This window comes from Anser cygnoides, chromosome 3, assembly GCF_040182565.1.
Source record: "Anser cygnoides isolate HZ-2024a breed goose chromosome 3, Taihu_goose_T2T_genome, whole genome shotgun sequence".
Lineage (NCBI taxonomy): Eukaryota > Metazoa > Chordata > Aves > Anseriformes > Anatidae > Anser > Anser cygnoides.
In genome coordinates this window covers 98,018,232-98,041,827 of record NC_089875.1, presented here as the reverse complement: position 1 = coordinate 98,041,827, position 23,596 = coordinate 98,018,232, and the positions used below count along the sequence as shown (strand labels likewise).

The window sequence follows — 23,596 nt, the reverse complement described above, 5'->3', positions numbered from 1 at the left end:
GGACTAAGTATGAGAAAATCTCTTAACATTCCCTGTTGGTATTTAGAGGCACAATCACTGTCATTTTTCACTATAAGAGGGAAGTCTGGTATTTTTCCAGAGTTTGGTGAGTTTGGCCAGTTTAGAGGCAGCAACCACTGGCAGAAGAACCTAACATAAGAATAATTAAGTTCACACCAAATAATTAGGTTCACACCAAACAGACTCGGATCTTCAGGCATGGCAAACAGATGCCTGTTTCCAGCATTACAGGCTTGTTTATTCTTTCAAATTTCAAGACTGTTCTGAAAAAGAAAATGAAATATCTTAACAAGTTTGGAGTCCTAATTTCATAATGTGGTGAGTTTGCTTCTTTCAGCTGAAAGTAAAATGCCTAGGAATTTAGTCAGTTGACAGATTGGCATTACAGTTAAAGGAAGTGTAATTAGGAACTGTGCCTTCAGAGGATTAAAAATTAAAAATTGTAGTGAGGGTCAGAGCATTTTTCTTATTTTGCTCTGTAGTCTAGAATGTGAAAGACCAGTGGTCACATTCCTGTGGTTCAATTCAGAATGATCCAGGGTTAAAAATACCTATGAATCAAGAGAAGCAAAGAAGAAGGCAGTGTCCTAGATCTAATTATTGTGGCACAGCAATTTCTTGAATTGGAAAGTTTGGGTTTCACTCAGTTGCAGACATTTCAACACCATATTACCACATCATATTGACATAATTATACTAGGAAATTTAAAAAGTCCAAAACCATAGTACAAGGGACTGTATACCTTTCACGTGACTAAAAACTAAATTGGTGACCTCTGTGTTTACCCATTTGATAACATAGACTTGATAACGAGAAGAATCTTTGCTAAAAGAGCCTGTTGAAAATATCAGATGATCAAAAGCAGAAATGATTGTGTGAACATGTGCATGCCCTTTATGTGTGTGTGCACTTGGTGTGGAATGGTGACAGATTAAGAAGATGAAAAAGCAGCAAATAGAAGAAAAAAAAATAAAAATTTGAACATTACTGTAACAAAAATGGAAAAAGAGGGGGCAAGTTTAAAACATGCAGAATGTAAAATACAGCAAAGTAAGATCAAGCGGTCTTATTTACTCATTTGTAGTACAGCAGAAAAGACATTCAAAGAAACCAAGGGGCAACCACTCTAATGCTGGTGAAAACATGTCTTTTAGTATATTATGATTTCAATGTGTATCAGTGCTCAATTTTATCACTGGACTAAATCCGACTCAAGATAGGAATAGCCATCCATGTAGACAGCCGTGTATATAAACACATACAAAAGGCCCCCTGAAATCCTAAGCTGAAAGAATATTATTAAGGTTGCAAGGTCAAGCACTTAACTATGTCAGGAAATGTCAAGATTAAGACTGCTTGAGTTTAGCTATGGTACCACTTTTCCACTAGACTACTATTGCATTCAGTACATAGAATGTGCATTATGTCTTGATGAGTTTGGTATTTTATCTCCCCCCCTTTTTTTTTTCAGCATGTGTCTTCAGTTCTTATTTATTACATGGTAGTCAAACCATCCTCCAGTGGCAGAATTGTTCATTTCTGCAGATTTTTTAATTATTATAGTATCCCAGTTCTTCAGAAGCTTGAGTGAACTTAACCTCTCAAGAGTCTTGTAAGGACAGATAGGATCTTATCTATATGGAATTGGAGGCCTCAAGTTCATTCCTTGATATAAATACTTTTATTCCTTTCACATTCTCTTCACTGCAACTCATCTCTTCAGGCTGTTCACTGAGACTTGAATGCCATCTCATAAACTCACACTCTGTTTTCAAACCCAGCCAGCTGATTTTCCCCATATTTTCCCAGTCCTTTGCCACTTCACAATCCCAGTTCACTTTTTGTCTTACAAACTGCTAATCTACATTTGCCCCCCTCTAACTGCAGTTTCACTAGCCAAACACACCTAGTTGCTCTGAATCCTAGTCTGTCTGCAGTCTCCTTTGAGCAGCAGCATGTCTGGATCCTCTCCAGTCTGCCCTACCATTCCAGTCCCACAAGAGCGCTCGTTCCTGCATACCTGATTCTGTCCTCCTGGCCTCAGCTTTCCCCTCCCTGTATTGAGTTGGATTACATTCTCCACCCTGTACCGCGGTGAATTACTTTCTCTTCCATGTGGCCATGCTGCAGGCATCACAAAACAGACGCTTCTTCCTCAATTTTCTGAACAGCCAGAAAAACTGCCTGCCGAAAGAGGCTGTGACGGGGGAAGCGCTTCTCTTCTGGTAGCCCTGGGCCAGGGAAGTGCTTTCAGTTACTCAGTGAGGACAGAAATGTAAATACTGATCAGGCCAGGGGCCCTGGCAGAAAGTCTCCCCTTTTGGAGGGGAGAAAGCAATAAAGCATCTTGTAAGGGACTCTAAAGCTATGGTGCATGCCAAATACGAGTTCTCCCTGCAGAGCGCAGCACCCCTGAGGCGGTTCAGAGAAAGGCCGCCACAATACTTCAACCTACCATCTTTCCACCAGTCTTGTTGTGCTGAACTATTCGGATAAAATTTTCAACACACGTTAAAGAGCCGTCAGCGTGAGGTAAACAGCAGCCAAGGACAAAGCTTGTCCCAGTTAAAGTCTGGCAGAGGAAACAGAGTCTTAACAGAAGGTACTGAGCATCCACTTCTTTCGTAAGGATCCTTACACACTGTAACTACCCCTACTTCTGTAACTACCCCTTCGCAAGCTCCAGGATGAAATGAACTCTAAAAAAAAAAAAAAAAAAAAAAAAAAAAAAAGGAATAAATAATTATGTGTGCTTGAGTTTAATGTGAAACTTCCTCTCTGGCAAAGTAGTTATTACAGAGTTGTTTTCTACGAGACTCCGTGCACTTTCTTTAGGGCAGCTGGTGCAGCTGCTGTTACGGGGTTCACCGGGAGACAGAGGCCGGGGGCAGCGAGGCCACCCCCGGGGGAGACAGAGCTTCATTTACACCGCGCTGGGCTTAAATGAGTGCTGATTACAGCCGATAAGCGGGAGTGCCCCGCCTGGCAGCGCACCGCGCCGTGAGGGACCAGCCCCACAGGGGTGCCGCGGCCATTTCGGCGCGGGGCTGCCGGTGCCCGCTCCCCACCCGGCCTGGCAGCGGCGGCGACAACGCCGAGCCCCGTGCCCCGTGCCCGTGCCCGTCCCCTGCGGCCGTGATAAGCGGGGCGGAGCCACCCCGGTGCCCGCCCGGCCCGGAAGCCCCCCCGCGGCCGGTGAGGGGCCGCCTTCCTGCCGGCGCCGCTCCTCCTTCTCCTCCTCCTCCTCCTGCGGCCGGGCAACATGGTGGCGGAGGCGGCGCTGGGGGAGCCGTGAGCCGGTGCCCGCTCCTGGGGCACCCAGCTGGAGGCGGCCGCCTGGCGGGCGGGCCCGGCCCGGGGCGAGGGGAGGGGAGGCGAGGCGAGGAGAGGAGAAGGCGGAGCGGGCGATGCCTGAGCCCGTGCGGGTGTGTCGGTGAGGCCGGGAGCGAGCGGGAAGATGCTGCTGTCGCTGGTGCTGCACACCTACTCCATGCGCTACTTCCTGCCCGCCGCCGTCATGATGGGCACGGCGCCCACCTACGTGCTGGCCTGGGGCGCATGGAGGCTGCTCTCCGCCCTGCTCCCCGCTCGCTTCTACCGCGAGGTGGACGACCGCCTCTACACCATCTACCAGAGCATGGTGCTCTTCTTCTTCGAGAACTACACGGGCGTGCAGGTGAGCCGGCTGGGACGGGACCACCGCTGGTGGCGGTGATGGTGGTGGTGGACCTGCTGTAGGGTCCCCCCGTGCCCACCCCGCATCCCTGCAAGGGGCCCGGGCGGTCGCTGCCAAGTGAAATCCCTGGGGAGGAAATCTGCTGCTGGCAGCAGGTGCAGGCTTCGGCCTTTCCCCTCCCAGCAAAGCCTCCGAGACCGCGAGGAAGACTCCCGCCCGCGTCCTGGCCCAGCGCCGCCCGACGATGCTCTTCGAGTGATGCTTTTCACGGCGTGCCGGTGTTGTGTTCGTTTTGCAGGTCGGAAGGCAGAAGGGACGTGACAGCAGTCATGCTCGGTCAGCACCCGAGTGGCAGCCTCCTTTGCACGCTTGAACCGCGCGGCCTGTTCCGCGCACCTGCGGTACTGCACTGAGAGTTGATAAGGAAATTGTAGCTAACCATAATTGCACTTCGTGCATCTACAGGTTTCTAATAAATAGATTCTTCACCTTTAGATTATTACAGCTTCACAGTTCTCTTACAGTTTGCCCGCTGCCAGGTTTCGGTCCTTAAATTTTGGATCAGCCGTGGACAGCGATTACCCAGTACCCCAGAAAGCGCAGTCCAAAGTTTCAGGTTAAGAAGACAGAACTGGAGGCCTCTCTTGCACGACCAGGGGTTCATTTGGGTGCAAGTAATAATACCTCACTTAACAATTTTCTTATCACGTTAGATATTTGAAAGGGCTACACATTTATTTGCAATTTGAAAGGTAAATAAGGAGACTTTTAATTCTGTATTTAAAAGATACTCACTGTGCCTCAACCTGACTTTCAGTGTTGCTGAGTGTACAGAAGTGTATTTGAAGTTAGCGTCAGCTGTATGTGCTTGGGAGTAAAGAATAACAAGTGTTTACATGTTGATTGGTGTGTTACAGAGCCAGTACAAATAGGTCCTTCTTGATATTTCCAGTTAAGTTATTCATCCACTGACTTATGAAATGTTTCTTTCAAACTCAGGCTGGGTCTCCCCTGGTTTCTGCTCCCAAGCTGCAGTTGTAGGCCTCACTTAATGGAAACCCACAAAGCCAGCTACACAGAGAGCAGAATTGCACAGTTTGACATCAGGATGAATAGGAAGGATACAAAAGGGAAGTGAGATCTTCTTTTAGCCTTGATTACTTTTTGACTGACTCAACTTGTAACTCATGTAACCTCACCCTTGTATCTTGTCCAAATTTGTTAACTTGTGTTGTGATTTACATCTTTTTATTTTTAAATAAAAAAGGGAAGGGGGAGCAGTAGTTCACAGGTTAAGCACTTACTGTTTTATCTGCCTTATTTCTTTGTCTAGCATCTTTTAATGCAGGCATTTTGATGTGTAGTAGCACACTTTGGTAATTAGCTGCTGAAAGCAGCAGTATAGTAGTTTAATTCAACCCCTTCAAAGATTGAGAGCAAGAAAAAAATCAAGATATAAATTGTAACAAGAAAATTGTTCTGTTTTCCTACTAACACTGTGCACAGAGCAGCAACCACTTTAAACTTTTGATTAAAAAAAAAATCATAAAAAATGCCTATCATGTAAGGGTACAGGATGGGCAAGGATAACCAAAACAGACAAAAAGGCAACCATTGTCTGTCCACCTTTGTTTTCTTTGGTTACATTGACAGAAATTCTTCCATACAAACAGAAGAGAGAGGCCCGTACAGGTGATCAGTTAGAACAACATCTAAATAGAGATGCTTTGTCAGAGTGAGCAGCAGATGATATTAGGAGGAGAGGAGGTGATGCAGGCAAAGCTGAAATAAAGAATCACAGAAACAAAGAAGAAGGTTCACAAAACCAACCTGGCACATGTTATAGGGTAAGCGAAATAGTAACTGAGACTCAAAGCTAAATAAAAACATGGAAAGTGTGATGCATATGTAGGAAGGTAAGAGGAAGAACCCTTAAGATTTGTGTTTCATTTAACTGGAAGAGATCTCCGATATACTTAGGGAGGAGAAACAGGGTGTCCTTTCAGACCTACCCATGCAAACACTGAACACGTTTAACTTGAAACTCACAGTGGAAAGTTAAGCATGTGCCTGAGATTGGGATGGTAACCTGAGAGCTCCTGTGAATTGGCTGTTTTAAGGCATGTAATTAAATGCAGAAGCGTAACATCATTATATGCAATCTCCCCCCCCCCCAGAATATAAGAATATTAACTTTAGTAGCTCCATAAAGGCAGTTATATGGGTTTACGAACATTAAGACATCATAATAGCCATAGGAGGGAGGAGTTCAGCATCTCTTTGGGGTCCGCTAATTTATTCAGCCGATTTAAGTTTGTTGCAATAATTTTTGTAACTGGATAAAAGGGAGGCCAACAACTTGATCCATCAGGATACCAGGACATACTGCCTAGTCTCACTGAAGTCATTAGGGTTACACAGACGCTTAAGTGATTTACTGAATCAAAGCCTTAAGTGACTTTCTTAGCACTGCCACAGTCTCACCCTATGCAAAAGAAAAATGTCTTTAACATTGTGTTCCGTTCAGCATTCCTTGTATTATTATGCTTAGAATGTTTGTGGTTTTTCGATACGATAACACTCCAAGGCTGTTGTGAATAGTTGAGATGTCTGACCTTAAAATAATAATTTTGTTGGAATTCCCATTTTTAGCGTCAGTGGAGTGTTAATAGACTAAAAGTTGGTTTGGATTTTGAAAATAGATTATTTTTTGACTGAATGAAATAATGAAATATCTTGATTTTTTAAAATTTATTTTTCAGGAAAATGATGTATCTGTGCATCAATGGCTTTTAGTCCGTAGAGTATCTAATCCTATCTTTCCCTCATGACCATACGTGCAAACATTTTTTCTTATTTTGTACTTGACTTGGGTGTTTTAAGCCAAGTTTATTAAAACAAAAACTCTAGTTTGTGCTAGGAAGACGTTTTATCTTTGTAGCACATACTTCAGTTGTGAAATGTAACCAGATAAGGTGATACTCTGAACTGTGTGTCAGGAAGTCTTGAAACAGTAATAATTCCTTTTCTCTTAAGTATTTGGCTTGAGATATGAAATAATTACAGAGCAATAATTGCTGTGAACCATTTCTGAGTATTTATATTCTAAAGAATGGTTCATGAAATATCTAAAAGGTTTTTTTTTTTTCATTTTCTCATACTATAAATACTTTTTAAGTTTTAGTCAGACCTGTTAATTTTTTCCACCAAAAAGATTTGTTTTGGAAAGCCTGAATAGAACTTGAGCTAAGATGGAATCGGTTTAGGTTTTCCAACAATATTAGAATTCTGTAAATGAATTACCAAAAATAGTCCTATTGCTAGTCATCATGCAAGAGTTGGCTGTAGAAAACTGAAGAACCAGTATTTAGAGTACAAAAAGCAAGCCAGAACTTGCCAATCCTGAAAATTGGGTAAACTGTACAAAAACATTATGACTATAAAGTGAAATCCTGTAGCGTTCTGGAGATTTGTCAGTGCAATTGCAGTTTGGCAAATATCCATGCGTTTTATTAAGGAGCTATAAATATATATAAAATTAATCTATACGTGGCATTGTGACAGTACTTTTCAACAACCTCCAGGATTATAAAGTCATAGTAATGAAAATCTGTAAAGGTGGTTTGTTGGGAAGTGGAACAGGGAGAAGGGCCCTGTTTTGGCCCTATGTTGCTTTGGATGGAAATGCAATTACGTTGAATCTCACCTGCCCTGCTGTAAGCTGCAGGAGTGCTACAGTATTTTCTTCTAGGATGAACATATATGAGATGCTTGAACTCTGTAAAGTGAGTAGGAAGTCTTAGAGAGCAAAGGGTGTTAATTTTACCAGCGATGAGCCAAAGCAGTCACTGACATAGACAGGTGCAGTTCAAGTGCATTGGAGGGCTTGCAGTTGCTTGTGCTAATTGTAGATTTGGCCACAAGTTTCCAAATCCTCAAGCAGCATGTGAACAGTGTGGTTGTCTTACAGCTTTTGTCTTTACTGTGCTAGGGAAGTCCAGACTCTTCTATTTCATACAGCACAGACAATAGACGATTGCATCTTAACACAGAATGTGAAAACCAAAATGACTGCAAATATGCCTATGATTAGGGTGTTTGAAGGGCTGAAAAGACTAGTAATTCAATACGATGAGTGCTATCATCTCTCTATGACCCTTAGCATCTTATCCCAGTTGCTGTCAGGGTGATGAAATTAATGCCTATTGTGTTTGTGCACATGTTTCAGATCAGCTGGGATCAGAACGTTCTTCAACCTTTTTTGTTGTAATTGTGTTTGATATTTTGTATGGAGTGGCAGTGAAGAAATAATAAAGAAATCATCGCTTGGACTGCTTCCTAAAGGATCATTTTCCTTCTGAAAGATTTTGACAATTGCATAAAATCCATGGCTGAATTAATGTGCGTGGATTTTGTTCAATGCTTGTGTCAGCTCTCTCGCCCTACCCCCACTTCCTTCTGAAAATGAATTTTTGGAAGTGGTGCTTTCATTAAAGGCATTATGAAATTCTATTTTTCTTTGTCATCGCAGGGCTCTGGGAGGGCTGTGAGAATCAGATGCAACCTCGGTGTTGTTTTGCATAGCTGTGGTGTCTCTAATAATTACTTTAGAAAATATGTGAGATCCCAGCTACACAACAAAACATGCTTACTGGGCTGATACTGAAGCTTGGGCTGCTGTGTAGTGACAAGGTTGAGCAAATCAGAACTTTTCAGGGACACTGTTACTCAACTCTGGACTATACTGTGCTGCAGAGTGTAGCCCGGGCCCCAAGTCTTGGCTTCCTGGGAGGCCTGTGAGGAGAGCTCAGTGTGAGGTTGGGATGTGGATGCTTAGTGTCGTAGCCTTTGGGTTATTTGCTTTGGAAGTGAGAGGTATGAGGTCTGCACTCAGCTTTATTCCCAGGACAGCAGCTTTGCCAGGCTGGGCTATCTTTGCTGCAGGCACTCTCTGCTTTCCCGTTTGAAGCTGTTCCACGGTGCAACAGGTAATGCAGAAGGGCCCAGCTGGGGAGAGGGAGGCAGCAGAAGTGTAAGGGCAAAGCTGTAGGAGGCTCACGTCACAGAGGTGCTTTCTGTCCCTAGATACGTCAGGGGCTGAACCTCCTCAAGATGAGGACCTGGGCAGATGCCACTACCAGAAAGTTAAAAGGAGGTGCTGCTTTTCATCCTTCTCTGGTTGTATTTGCACAGAAGGTGCTGATAGTAGCACTTCGTGATCCTAACTTTGTAAATGTGCGCTTGAGGTCTCTGAGCTCTCCACCCAGTGTGGGCAGCCAGCCCGACAGCTTTGAGTGGGGGAGTGCTGGGAGGCGCCGGAGCTGGGAGGCACAGCTCTGCCGGCAAGGCCAGGTGGGACAGCCTTGGAGAACTGTCATTTTGGCGATCCTGCTACTGGACCTGGCTTATAGCACGCTGTGGAAATGGTATCACGGAGCAGCAGCAGCTCTGGTTAGGCGATGTGGCCACTTTGTGAAACTATGTTAGCTGGTGAGTGGTTAAGATAAATCGTGAATTGTTTATGGTAGAAATAAGTCTAATGGTAGAAATAAGTCTTGGGGGTTGGAACAGTGCTGAGATTGAAAAGGTAATTGAGAATGTAGCGAGGTGAATCATTTCTGTGTGGTAAACATTTGAAAGAAGACCTGCTTTTTATAATGAAAATTTTCTGCTGTTCTACTAGCTCAGTGAAGGCAGTTTACCCTGGCTCATCTCATTAGGGATTTTGGAAAGCAGCTTTCTCCAGGCGTATGTGTCTTTTATAGTATTACAACAAAGTCCTATCTGTTATTGTAGCAGAAATTAAGTGATACCTGCTAAGCCTAAGGGATGCTGCCTTCAGATTGAGACGGATGTCTAATTTTAGACTCTTACGTGCCACTGTGGTGTGAGGCAGCAAAAATAGGTACATTAGGTATGTAAGCTTTGTGCTCTTTCTTTTTTAGATATTGCAAAAGACATATTTGCATATATTTTAAATTTTGTTCTGACTGCATTTGGCTAGTGTTGTGAAGCTAGAAGTCCTTGGAGGTGGCAGTTCTTTTGGGTATCAGCAAGCATTTTTATTTGCTGCAGCTTCTGGCCCTGGGGCAATCTGGATAGAATATAGTATGGAGGGACTCCTTGGTCATTGCTGGTCCTGATCTCCTCCTATCCCCCGATACATGAAAAATAAAATCAATTAGTTACAAATTAGTTCTGTTAGCTCTTTCAGAAATCACGTATCAGTTACCCAAACCAGAACTACCTCTGTTTGGGTTCGTAATACAGAAACTTTGTGTGGAGATTTGCCTGGCATATATTTTCTAATTGCCAAGTCACGTGTGAATCTGAATTTCATATCAGCCTTATCTAATACTGTCTGCAATTTAAAACTAAAGTATATGTTTTCAGTCTAAAAATAGCTATGTATACCTAAGAAAATCCTATAAACATAAGTATTTGCCAGGTAAAAGGAGCTAAGGAGTCAAAAGACGGTTTGAAAGCACTTACAAAATTCTGCTTTCAATTACTTAGCCAGTGAGTTTTACAATACTGTAGTTTGATATTAAATTTTTTCTGGTTTAAGATATTCAAATTAAAATAGATTTATATTATATTCAGTTCTTAATGTAAGTCATCCTAATTTTGCCTGAGCTGTTATATTTTGAAATACAGGTGGTATTTATCACTTCCTTCTTAACCTGCATGAGTTTTATACACCTTCGTTTTGAGTTTAACTCTGTTTTGGTAGATTCTGGGCCATGGAGTTTTACAGTGTTCTTCCATGCCCTTTCCTTCTTCTTGCATAATACATCCAGATGCTTTATGTAAGGGTGACTGTTAATTGAGAAGTTTTTCTCCTAGTACTATACCATCAGACACTGCTCTTGCTAAGAGAAGATTCTATTCATAGTTAAACATTTGAGTCCAATTATTTCCAACTATTTACCTCAGGCTTACAGGGTGTCTTTTTTATTCCTCAGTTTTACTTGTCTTAGATAAAGTAGGCTCAGATGTCAAGGATTTTGACATTACAATTATGAGGAAGCATAACTTCTCAGGGGAAAAATGCATTCTTTAATCTTTGTTCTGTCAATTTGAATTTAAGCTCTGAAGAGATTTGGGATGAAAAACAGGGAAATTATTTTCTCCATTTCATTTCTGTCACTTACTACTTGTCATCTTCTCTGTTACAGCTCCTCATTGTGGGTCTAGGAAATCACATACTTCATGCTAGTTTGATATTTTTTTTTCCTTATTTTTTTAGATATAAAACTAGCTACCTGTGATTTGGCTGAATTTCTGTATTTGAGCACATATCTAAACATGAAGAAAAACAATATGACTTGTAACTGTATTGTGGTAGTTGCAATAATTTTTCCTCTTGAACTCGCAGAATGACTTGAAGACTTGCTTTGTCCATTTTCTAAAGCTACTTGGGAATCAGAGGACATGCGTGTTTCTCTTGTGTAAGCAAACATGGCTCACAGTACCAAGCACGTGCTGTGGTGGTATGCAGAGGTGTTAGAGGGATGGTAACTGTGGTTACTTTTTGAGGCTCACTCAAGTTTACTGTGTTCAGATCTGGAGCCAGATAAGTTGCAGCTAGTTCAGACACCTCCCCTCGTGTTGTCTTCTGCCTTGTCTTTGCCTTTTCTTGAAAGTCTGTAATGCTTAAATGATAAATATTTATTGAAAATGATATGTGGAAGAGCTTTTGGAAATCTTATTCCAGTATCACAAGCAGAGAGCATGGAGTTTTTTTCATCTTACTCTTTCCCACGCATCTTGACTCATTGATAACTCCACACCAGTTCAGCCCGTACTTGATATAAACACTTGTATGAGTTTTACAGATAAAAATTTAATCAACTCTTCCTAGAAGTCCTTCACATTTAGAAGCAAAAATCCTATTATAAAGAGCTCTAGCTAGAGGAACACTGCAAATAACATTGCTGCCACGAGGTTTCCTGCTTCTGGCTGGTGAGATGCGCAGAAGATTACATTTTCAGAACATGCTTAATGTATCAAGGCATCAATAATTGCTAGTTTTTTTGTTTGTTTGGATTGGTTTGTTGTGGTTTTTTTTTTGGTGGGAGGAGGGGGAGGAGGCGTTATGTACTTCCCACTACAGAAGAGTAGCAAAATAAATAACAGCTAAATTGATGTGGGTCACTTTTTCCATTCTTTTAAGATAATAAGAAAATTCTGTAGAAAAAATCTCCAGAGGTGCCAAAGGATTATGAGGGAGAGTGTTGCTCTCCTAATGAAACAGGTAGAATACTTCCATGCCCCCCTGGTTTTGCGTATTACCAAGATGCCAGATGTTCAGGAAAACTCTTCTGTAGCAATCTCAGCTTATAAATAATCTCCTTTCACATATGTTTATGTATTTGAAATGTGCACAGTACTTGTGGTTTTTGTTGTCTTAAAAAAGATGTAATTATTGGGCATTTACGGTAAGAATCATTTAGATGCTCTAACTTTGACTTTCCCAAATGATCACTGACTGTAATTGTGTGTCACTCCATGGTCTGTGTCACAGAATTGCGTTGTAATCAAAAGCAGGCCAATTGCAGAAAGATCCAGTAAATGATTTTGGCATTGGAAGTAGGTTTTATTGAGAATGTAGATGCCAAAATCTGTCACCAGTGCTGAAACAATTAAGCTATATGGGTGCCTTTTTAATGGTTCCTCAGATAGCTAAGGAGTCCAGGTATGAATGAAATAATTGTGCGTGTTTTAAAGTGAAGTGCTTGAACCATATATAACCCTGATCAGAATGCAGAAGCAAAGCTCCTGTATCGACAGAGTACTTTCAAATATGCTGGCAGAAATGGGGACCTCAAAAACAGTTTTGTCTCTTACTTTCTATTTAAAAAAAAAAAAAAGGAAGAAATGGTGATATTTCTCTTTAACTTAATGAGTGAAAGCACAAACTGTACTCGTGTGTTCCATCAGTTCAGCTCCTTCTACATACACATAGCCTCACCACTTTGAAAAGCTGATTTAGCAGTGTGTTTTCAGAAGAGAGAATCCGCCGTCCTTAGATGAACCTTCTAAAAGCACTGAGCAGTGTGTTAAGGCACGATGGGATTTAAGATCTGCATCTGCTTTTGGTGCTTTCAGTGGGCTACATCCGGGCAATTCAAAGCTGGCAGACTTGGTAGTGCAGGTCTTGTGAATCCTTTTCTGCAGCACTGAGCTCTCCTAGAAGCCAAGAGCTCCTTTGTCTGGGTTATGGTTGAATCAAGTCTGGCACCATTGCATAAATAAATACAAACTAGCAGAACTTGCTCAATATACTATTTTGACAACTTACTCCCTCTGAAATTATTCTTTTGTTCAGGTTGGATATCCCAATTATTACGCATGTATCATAGAACTTTGTGCTTCCACCATGCCCCTTTTAGAAATACACTGATAACCAACTGAATTGCCCTCTGAAAGAGGAGTTCCAGAACTATACACATCAATCTCTAAGTGATGTTAGACTGGTGTGAATAAAGGTATTTATCATGTTATGTTGTAAATCACTACATGAGGCTTTGAGGAGGACTATAAATAAAGTCAGGTAATGCTTCTGTAGGAGTAAGTCTATAACGTCTAAGAACTCTACATAGCATCTGTGAAAGATGCAAGCAGATAAGAATTGCAAACAAATCTAGTCCAGTTAAACAAAAATGATATTGCCCATCTGTTGACAAGTGTCTCCTTCCTCTTACAGGACTGTGGGATTTTTGTATTAAATAAGTATGGTAGTTGTTATTGCAGTTACTTGATTTCTTTTGGTACAATGATGGCAGTGAAACTACCAAGATTTTTCTTCAGACCAACTGCCTGCAGCGAAAATTACTTAATTCATTGTATAACTAGAAAAAGTAGGCAACTAATTTTTATAGCCTAAATATTTAAAAGTCTTTTTCATGCTAAAATACAAAAAAGTAGTCAAATGCACACAGAATAAGACTCTGAAGTTTTATTTTTACTGATACAGATATTATTTTATTGAAAACATTAACGTACGTTTTCATTAGCACACTAGGTAGCTGCATTTCCATTCAGGTTTCACTGATTCTGATTGTTTGGGAAGGAGCTTTCCCTTAATTAATGAGTGAATTCTAGTAATCTCTTTAATTCAACGGAGAAACTTTAAAGCCTTTATATTCAGCATCAGAACTATGCTGCTTCTGTACATGTAGTTGGTGCTGTGCCACTGAATGAAGCGTAACTGCTTATGTTTATAACAGTTCATCAATTTAGACCATCAGACCAAAACGTAGAATGAAAGCAAAAATGTACAGGCTTCACCCTTAACGTCAGATGGTATGATTCAGTCATACATAATAATGTTCCTAATATAGTCTTATTGCAAAAAGGGAATAAAATGGCAACAACTTCACATTGTGCTGTGGTTTTGGAGTTCTGGGATTTCTGGTGCGATCAAAAGAATGATTTAAAGAACAATCTATGAATTTCATATAGAAATCTCAATGTGTCCCATAGCTCAGTCTCTTGGCAGTGGTTCTCTTCACAGAACCCCAGTAAAATAAATAGCTGCAGAATACTTGAGTGAGCTATCTGCTCCAATAAAGTGGATTGCATTGGGATTTTATGGTTTGGTGCTGAGCCTGAGCAGCTGACTTCAGACTTGATCAGTTATGTTTTGAGTAGGTAGTCTCTTTGACTAAAAGACGTTATGATGTATAATTATAATATGACCATTACCTAAAAATTGTATGTGATCTAAAGGTATTTTTAGGAAGAAATATATTGAAAGGTAAACATTTTGCAGTGCTAGAGATAAAGCAGCTGACAACTAAATTGTGCAATTTTTCTTCTTTCTCATTCAAACTTTCATCTTCATGCATTCCCTTGAGCTTAGATGTTGCTTATGAAAAATATTAAGGACAGTGCAAAGTCTTGAGTCTGTAAAATGGTGGAATCCTTCTGTTCAGTGTTTGGGGGAAGATTTGTGTCTTTATGGTGTAGGCAAGTGAGACCAGTATTTGTTAAATGAGAATAAAAGTGCTTCCCTATCTTCTGTGAAGAAAAGCTAACATTTTGATATGCTTATAGTAGGGCATCTGAATACCTGAGAAATTTGTCAGCACCAAGTACAAGGCCCCCAGTTATGTCCTGCCTTGAGCCTGCTTCTTGTCAAACAGGGTAAATAGATCCTGTGATCTGAGATATTTTGTTTAGAATCACAGAATCATTTTGGTTGGAAAAGACCTCTAAGATCATCTAGCCAACCTTTATCCTAGCACTGCCAAGTCCACCACTGAACCATGTCACTAAACTCTACATCTACACGAAGATCTCCAGGGATGATGACTCAACCACTTCCCTCGGCAGCCTCTTCCAATATTTCACAACCCTTTCAGTGAAGAGATTTTTCCTACTCTCCAACCTAAACCTCCCCTGGTGCAACTTAAGGCCATTTCATCTTGTGTTATCACTTTGGTGCTTGGGAAAAGAGACGGATCCCCACCTTGCTACAATCTCCTGTAAGGTAATTGTAGGGTGTGATAAGGTCTCCCCTGAGCGTTCTTTTCTCCAGGTTAAATAACCCCAGCTCCCTCAGCCACTCCTCGTAAGACTTGTTTCCTAGACCCTTCACCAGTTTTGTTGCCCTTCTCTGGACACGTTCCAGGGACTCTATGCCCATCTTGTAGGGAGGGGCCCAAAACTGAACACAGTACTTGAGGTGCGGCCTCACCAGAGCCAGGTAACTTCCCTAGTCCTGCTGGTCACACTATTTCTGATACAAGCCAGGATGCTGTTGGCCTTCTTGGCCACCTGAGTGTTGGTTCATATTCAACTGGCTGTTGACCAGTACCCCCAGGTCCCTTTCCACCAGCAGCTTTCCAGCCACTCTGCCCCCAGCCTGTAGCATTGTATTGGGCTGTTGTGCCCCAAGAGCAGGTCCTGACACTTGGCCTTGTTGAGCTTCACAGAGTTTGTCTTGGCCTGTCGGTCTGGCCAATCCAGATCCCTCTGCAGAGCCTTCCTACCCTCAAGCAGACCAATACTCGCACCTAACTTGGTGTCATCTGCAAACTTACTGAGGGTACACTTGATACTTCCGTCCAGATCACTGATGAAGATCTTGAACTGGCCCCAGTACTGAGCCCTGGGGGACACCACTAGTGACCGGCCTCCAACTGGATTTAATTCCATACACTGCAACTCTTTGGGCCCAGCCACCCAGACAGTTTTTAATCCAGCAAAGCTTATGCCTGTCCAGGCCTTGAGCAGCCAGCTTCTCCAGGAGAATGCTGTGGGAAACAGTGTCAAAATCCTTACTGAAGTATAGGTAGACCACATCCACAGCCATTCCCCCATCCACTGAATGCGTCACCTTGTCCTGGAAGGAGACTGGGTTCATCAAGCAGGGCCTGTCTTTGATAAACCCATGCTGACTGGGCCTGATTTCATGGTTGTCCTGTAAGTGCTGCATATGGCACTCAAGATAATCTGCTCCCTGAGCTTCCCCAGCACCAAAGTCAGACTGACAGGCCTGCAGTTCCCTGAGTACTCCTTCTGTCCCTTCTTGTAGATGGGCATCCCATTTGCTAGCCACCAGTCTAATGGGACCTCCCCTGATAGCCAGGACTGCTGATAAATGATGGAAAGCTTAAAGGACTGCTTGTGTCATCAGGCAGATTTTTAGAAGAACAGAGAACTTCCCACAAGATACCTGTAGCACTAGAATTTAAGTACTGTTGCAGTAGATCTTAACAGAGCAGCAATGCTGCAGAAGTCAGCTTGTCCTGGATTATGCATTGACTTCAGAAGCCATATCTAGTAGTTGCTTTTGGAGGTTTGTTGATGCAAGCTCCACCCTTTTACCACAAAATTATTTCCAGATTTTTTGACAAAAAGATGAGAAATGTATCCTAGGATACCAATTATTCTAATAAGCACTCCAGTTGTAGTAGAGCCCAGCTCACACAGAAGCTCTTGTTCCAAAGAGCATGCAGTCGAAGTTACTAAAGGAGTCAGGAAGAAATGGCAAAATGGAGAGAACTGCATGTTTTGAGGGGAGCACAGCTGAATACCTGAAGTTTGTATAGTTGTTTTAAATGATTGCTGGATTTCTGGAATGTTCTGTTTCTCTTGTCTTCCTCCAGGAGAGGGAAGGAAAGTTCTGCTATTACCATATTTCTGTTTTAATCCTTTCTTCCGGTTGCTTTTGGCTGTGTGCTGGAAGCTGAGCTTTATATTTTATATTCCACCTTTTTCTCTGCATTGTGCCCCAGTGCACATCAGTTCTGTTGCTGAAGTAATAGCAAAGAAGGGAGCATTGTCCTGCAATTCACACCTGGTTTCCATGCAGAGGAATGAGGGGAGGGAGGGCCGTGAAGTCTGAGGAGCCAAGAATGAGTGTGCCAATGCCACAGGACATCAAATGAGATGGCCCAAGTTTTTACCACCAATAACCATCTGTGTTGCCATACTGCCAGTGAAGCAGAGGTGTGAGAACTGCTTGCATGATCACCGACATCCAATTACCACACTGAGGTTATCTCTTTGCCAGGAGTTTGATGTGGTCACCAGTCAACCTGCGTGCAGGTCTTCTGATAGTGTGATTACTTTTCTCTCTTGAGTTAGTTTGTCATGGCCTTATTTACTGAGACAATATAGCTAGGATGTGATTAAATGAACTATTTCATTTTCTTTGGTATGTGCAGATTTCCTAATCAAGAAATCAAAATCTAATTCCACCTTGTTGCTGTGCAGCCTTGTCAAATTACAGTGTATTCAGGTGTGGCTGCCATGCAGGACTGTTTTGCATAGCTATGCAAGCTACTGCACTTGCACAGCCCTGGCTGAATATATTGCACTGGATACAGAAGCTGGTGTCACCAGATCACCCTGGAGCCCCCATTTGCATACCTGGCTCAGCGTAACGTTGAATTAGTAAATTCCCCCTTCAGGAGGGCTTGTGGTTACCTCCTGCTTGTGCATTAGAGCTTTGCCCTTGATGCCTCTGAGGCGTGTCTTGTGCCTGCTCAGCATGTGAACAGCTGGGTCCCAGCCCTTCCACAGAAGGGAATTCATTTAACATTCTCCTTCCCTTATCTGAGACCAACTGAATTGGTCTAGATCATCTTTCAAGGTCCCTTCCAGTCTCTAACATTCTGTGAGTTGGGTTTGATGGCACTGCTACATAAACAGATGTGAAAGACCCGTATCAACAGCAGTGGTATTACCTGCTATTGCGAACTGGGCTGTGAAGCATCCAAAACATGACTAAACTCGCAAATTTTAATGCTCTATACCCAAGTTATGTTTGCAATGGAAGACTATAAATCCGCATGCTGTTTTCCCTCAAATCTCTGTTTAATTTGGCTTGCTGTGTTGCTCTTTATTGTGCTTTTTTTTTTGAAGAAAATGAAAGAACACCTATTCAAATGGATAGGTTCCTCACTTGCTTCATTGTGACAGACAGAACATTTTTCCTCTCAGTCTTTCAAACCGATCGGTAGGTAGAATATATATGTATATATGCTGTGACATATCACTCGGGTGCTTGCCTGCACTGTGGTCCCTGGATATCTTCTGCACCGGCAGTCTGAAAAGGAGTTGGTTGCTCTTGCACAGTCCTCGGCAGCAGGGAGTTCTGTGGAGTTACCACTACAAGCAACAGCAGGGAGTCAAAGTGTTTCTGGAAACCATTAAGAAGAATATTGTGTCACTTCCTTCTGCAGCTATAATGTAGGTTAGGTGCTCTGGTTCACCTAAAAGCTTCAGATCGCCAGAACTCGAAGGCATGCCCTGAATGCTTCCCCTGCTTACCCACCAGCAAACGAATTCCAGAGAGGAAAGAGGCAACATTTCTGCAGGATTCAAGGCTCTAAATTTTAACCGTCTATAAGTATGGTCTGCAAAAGTTTCCAGAAACACAAGGCTAAAACAAACATGCTTCATTCTCAGAAGGAAAGTTACATGACTGTTCACGGAGTAGGGGTGTCCTGTGATAGCTGAAGAAACCTCTAGACAACGAAGGCTCAAAGTTGCCACTCTTCTCTGGTTGTAATAATAGCTATATCGTATAGTTTCTAGCCTGCAGTTCCTGGCCGTGAATGTTGAATATGTGAATAGCTGCTCGCTGGCTTTTAGCGAACTGTATGAGCCTTTTGTTGAGACTGCTGAACTGAACGATGCTGTGGTTAAAGCTGTGGCCTCCTCTTAGACTGAGCCATTCAAGCAAGCAAAATAGTTGTGGGTTTTTTTTCACTTTTTTTTACTCTTTCTTTCACTTTGAAATAAAATATCCTTTCTTGTGTTTAATGAGAACTAATTATAAATAGGAGAAGATAGATCCTTTCAGTTCTGTACAACTGCATGGCTGTGTGTTTTATCACAATTGAAAAATTTTGGTCTGTTACACATAAACATGTTTTGGCTGGCTGTTACGGTAAGACTATGTCGTACACAGAAATCTACTTACAGTAACAATGAGAGGGTGTTCCTCTGGGATTAAAAAGTGAACCACATCCAATCCTATTGAAATAAAAAGTAATACAGATTAACTGTTACATTTGGCAGACACAATCTTATATGTTTTTTTTAAGGGAATATCTGTTATATTTGTTTTTACTGATGTAATAGTCACAAGTGAGTGCTTTGAGTTGTGGTTCTGATCACACTGAGATTTTGACTTTGTACACAAGAGAAAAAGCAGAAATTTTTAGAAGTTAAAATAATAAATTAAGTATTTCAAACCATGTTTATTTTTTTGTGTGGGCCAGCTCTTCCAGTGTCAAGGGCAGATTTTGTTTTCCTCTTGTTCATATTTTCTTACCTTTTATGAAAGCACAGACATCAATCAGGACCTTCTGTTGTAGTGATCTGTTGCATTGGGCCTTTTCACTTCCTCTAAAGCAGTCTTTGCCAGGAACTGCACAGTGGAGTCTTAACTGAAATTAAAAAACAGTATTTGTGGACCTACTGCATAACATCGCTGGCAGTATACACTTCAAAATGAAGCTTTCACTCTATAAGTGAGAGTAGGAAGATAATTTTTTATTTCAATGAAATCTTTGTACCTGAATTGTAAGAGCAGATCCTTTGATGCTACCTTGTACTAAATAGCATGTGGTAGCAAGACTGTCAGAAGGAAGGTTATAAATTCTCCTTGAACTTTAATGAGAAAATTACTCATACCGCTTTTCAAAATCTTGTTTGAATTTCTTGGAAACTGTTCAGAATATACTTGTCAACTGGCTGGTTACAAATAGTTAGTTAAATGTATTGTACATGCATTTTCTGGAAAAGAATTCAAATAAGTAATATCCTCTTATGTTCTCCGTACTGTATGCTGGATGATCTCTTGTGCACATATTTACTGAATATCTCAAATTGCCAATATATGGTTTCTTGCCTTGAAAGCAAATCTGATTATCAGTGCAGCTGCAAAGAAGCAACAGCATGATTGTAAACATGCAGCTTTTTGTGGGGTGTTTGCCTAGTGTTACCACACAAAAAGTTACCCATTGGTATAACAGGTTAACTGGCACATTTTCCAGAGCTGCTTGTAAATGTGCTTGTAAATGTGCTGTAAATGTAAATGTAAGGATCAGTTTGAGATTCAGCACACTAAATGATTTTAATCAAGATCTGAGTGTTAGTTATATCTTCCTTATAAAATATCCAGACAGTCCCGACTGGGGTAGTGATAATAAGTGGGTAAACCTCCCATATAGCGCTTTTGTTTTGGTGAATCCCATCACTTCGAAGAAGAATATGTCTTTAATACAGCTAATTTCTACAAACAAGGAATACAACCCATTAGTATTGAGAGGGTCAGGGGATAATGCTATCTGGAAAATGCTGATTGGAAAACTAAGCTAAATTAGATAATGGAAGTGTTTATAATACACTGCTGTACAGATTCTTCAGTTGAGAATTGAAATGGTTAAATTCAGCTTCTCATTTTATATCTGAAATAAATTTGATTGAATTAATCCATTTTCAAAGCTGTTTGGATTGAATTAATCCATTTTCAAAGCTGTTTGGATTATGATTACTTCTTCTGCATCATGCTCTTAACTGTGCTCTCAGAAAGCTATTTCACTCCTAGGTAGTTACTTTTGAGGGAGGAAAACTGCAAGGTTAAAAAGGGATCTTTAAAGTAATGGAGAAGAACATAATGTAACAAAAGCTGAAGACCAACTTAATCTTTTATCCCTGCCCCACCGGTCTCATATTTTTGTTCATTCTTTGTGGTTAAAATTGTGGCAAATGGTTGAGATTTTTTTTCTTGATCTAATCTAGGAAAGCATACAGCTTTAAATTGAACTGATCTAATAACAAGTGCCTGGCTGAAGCATATGCTATATGTTACTGATGTGATTTATGAAGTTAAATGATGGTTTTGTCATGGTTCCTTTTACCTTTAATTGCATTAGAGTAGGGATCTTGTGGTTATAGGTTGGCATCAATGGATCCCATTGTAAGGCTGAGGAGTAAGAACAGAACAGACTTCTTGTGCCCTAATTAATTAGTATTAACTTCCTTGTTGATTGCATGACGGGTTCTGATAAATTAATGGGGTTAATAGTGTGCTGGCAGTTTTCTTGGAAAACTGGTAATTACCTCACTGGATCTTGTCACTGACTAATACAGTGAATATAAACAATAAACTAACACTTTTTTTTTTTTTTTTTAGGTAATAATCTATGGGGATTTGCCAAAAAATAAAGAAAATGTAATATATTTATCAAATCATCAGTGTACAGGTTTGTGTGGTTTTTTTTCTTAACGCTTCTAAAGATCTGCTCATCCTTTTGCTCTGTCCCTTTCTAGCCTTGCCCTAATGAGCTCTTAATTAGAACTTCTAGTTCAGAAAACTTTAACGATATTTCGGTATACAAAATGTGCTTTTTGTTTTATCAGTGTCAGTTGAGAACTGGTTTAACTGAACATTTTGGACTTTTGTCTTTGCAGTTGATTGGATTATTGCGGACATGTTGGCAATCAGGCAGAATGCTCTTGGGCATGTCCGGTACGTTTTGAAAGATGGGTTAAAATGGCTTCCATTGTACGGGTGGTATTTTTCACAGGTAAGCCCATTCATTTTTTCCTTGCTCTTTGTGGGTCAAATATATATGATGTACGTGCCTTCTATTTATCATATGTAATGGGAAGATGGAGTTCTGAGCTGACAGTTGTTTGAACATGAAAATAGCTTCTTTCACTCAGTGTAGTTAGATGTGTATTGTAGTTGAGATACTGTTATTAAAAATCAGTTTACTCTTCTAAATTAATGCTTTTTATGGTCAGTGTTTAGTACTAGAATTAAGGCTGTACAATCTGTTAGTAGCTGTTTCAGAATATTCTAATACTTTGTTCTTTTTACAGTCCAAATGCCCACTTGGCAGTAAGTGAAAACAGACTTTTTTCTATGTTTTTTTTTTTGGTCATGCTTCAAACTGTGTGTAAATTCACATTTTTAGTGTGCGTATTTATTTATTTATTCATTAAAACAATATAAAAGAGGAATTTAGGATGGCATGGAGGAGAGCCAGATCCCAGCCTCCATGAAATTGTTAATGGTTTTTGCCTTGGGCTTCAGTTAAGCCAGAACTCTGTAAACCTAAATGAGTCTAACCATATTCCTATTACTACTTCTTACTTTCTCCTCTTCCTACGTTATGCTTCTCTTGTTCCTTTTAGTTTGAGAGCTCAACCTGATGTGACTCAAAGTCATACAATTACAGAAGAAACAGTGGGCCATGTTGATTGTACAGACGACATACTGAGTGATCGTGATCTTTAATCTAAAATGATGGAGAACAATGTAAATGACATTTACCTCTAAACTCCTCTCTGAATTTGTCATGTCTATTCTTTGCTTTTTCTGAAAGCAGGACTGTTTCTATATACAAATGAAACAAAATGTAGTTTAGGTAGGTGCTTAATTGTTAGAATAGAAATGGATTAAGTTTTGGATAACTGCTCCAAAGTGCCTGTTACACAAGATTCTTCCCCTTTGGCTTCCATCTTTGATCTTTACCTGTTCCCTGAACATTAATCTGTTTTCCTCACCCTTCAGAAAAAAAGGGAGAAACCTTAGAAAAATACTCTTGCTAGAATACTTAGAAAAATATTTTGCTAGAATTAGGCAGTTTGAATTGTCCAAGAGTCTCAGGTATACTGAGAAAAATACGATACTGAGTGTGATTTCAACTGTATATTAGCATGTAAAGAAAAATATGAAAAACAGGCAACTTACCTCTTCTTGTTACTGAAGAATGTATTGTTGATGATGCTTGTCTTTTTTATGCCTGGATCCAAAGTAGAACAACACTCCCTTATACGGCAAGAATGGTACAGTGAGAATCAACTGCCCGTCCTTGTCATTGTGTGATTGACTAGACCCAATCTGGTCGTGGGCTTATGTGCAAATTGGAAGCTTTACTCTCTTCATCGCTCTTGGCTGCATGTTCCTATCTGTGTCTTAGCACTTGTACTCTTGTATCCATAAGTCAAATCAGATCAATTGATTTTTAGATCAGCAAAAATAGGAAAAAGGGTTGAGCATACAGGCAGTGGTGAGGAGAGGGAAGGAGGTAGGACAGCTCTTCTCTGGTACTAGACTACAGCTGAATTGGTTGACTCTGAGACTTTGCCTCCAATAAGCTACTGTATAAAAATGCTATTACTATTGGGTTTAGAGAGTAATGGTCAAGGTGGGGTACAGATCCACAGACTGCCTCATAGGGGATGCTGAAGACTAGGAAGCGCCTCAAACAGTGGCCTTTCCCAGCAATCAGATGTTCCCTTCTAGCTTTGCTGTAGGTGCCTACACTGAGTGCAAAGTCTTGAATCATGTCACCTAAAATGCCCATCTCTAGAGAGAGTGGACTCTCTCACTTTTACTTTAGAGCACAGGTAACGGTTGA

General features: G+C 41.0%; 1 protein-coding gene across 1 annotated transcript in view; it reads left to right on the top strand.

The window, feature by feature from the left end:
• Positions 1 to 3,253: 3,253 nt before the first annotated feature.
• The window catches only part of AGPAT5 (1-acylglycerol-3-phosphate O-acyltransferase 5), a 60,588-nt gene continuing 40,245 nt past the window's right edge, over positions 3,254 to 23,596 (top strand). The window contains exons 1-3 of the mRNA XM_013172290.3: positions 3,254 to 3,698; positions 21,361 to 21,430; positions 21,639 to 21,754. Of these exons, the coding sequence (XP_013027744.2) occupies positions 3,480 to 3,698; positions 21,361 to 21,430; positions 21,639 to 21,754 (405 nt within the window). The 5' untranslated portion in view covers positions 3,254 to 3,479. The remainder of the gene's footprint in view (positions 3,699 to 21,360; positions 21,431 to 21,638; positions 21,755 to 23,596) is intronic.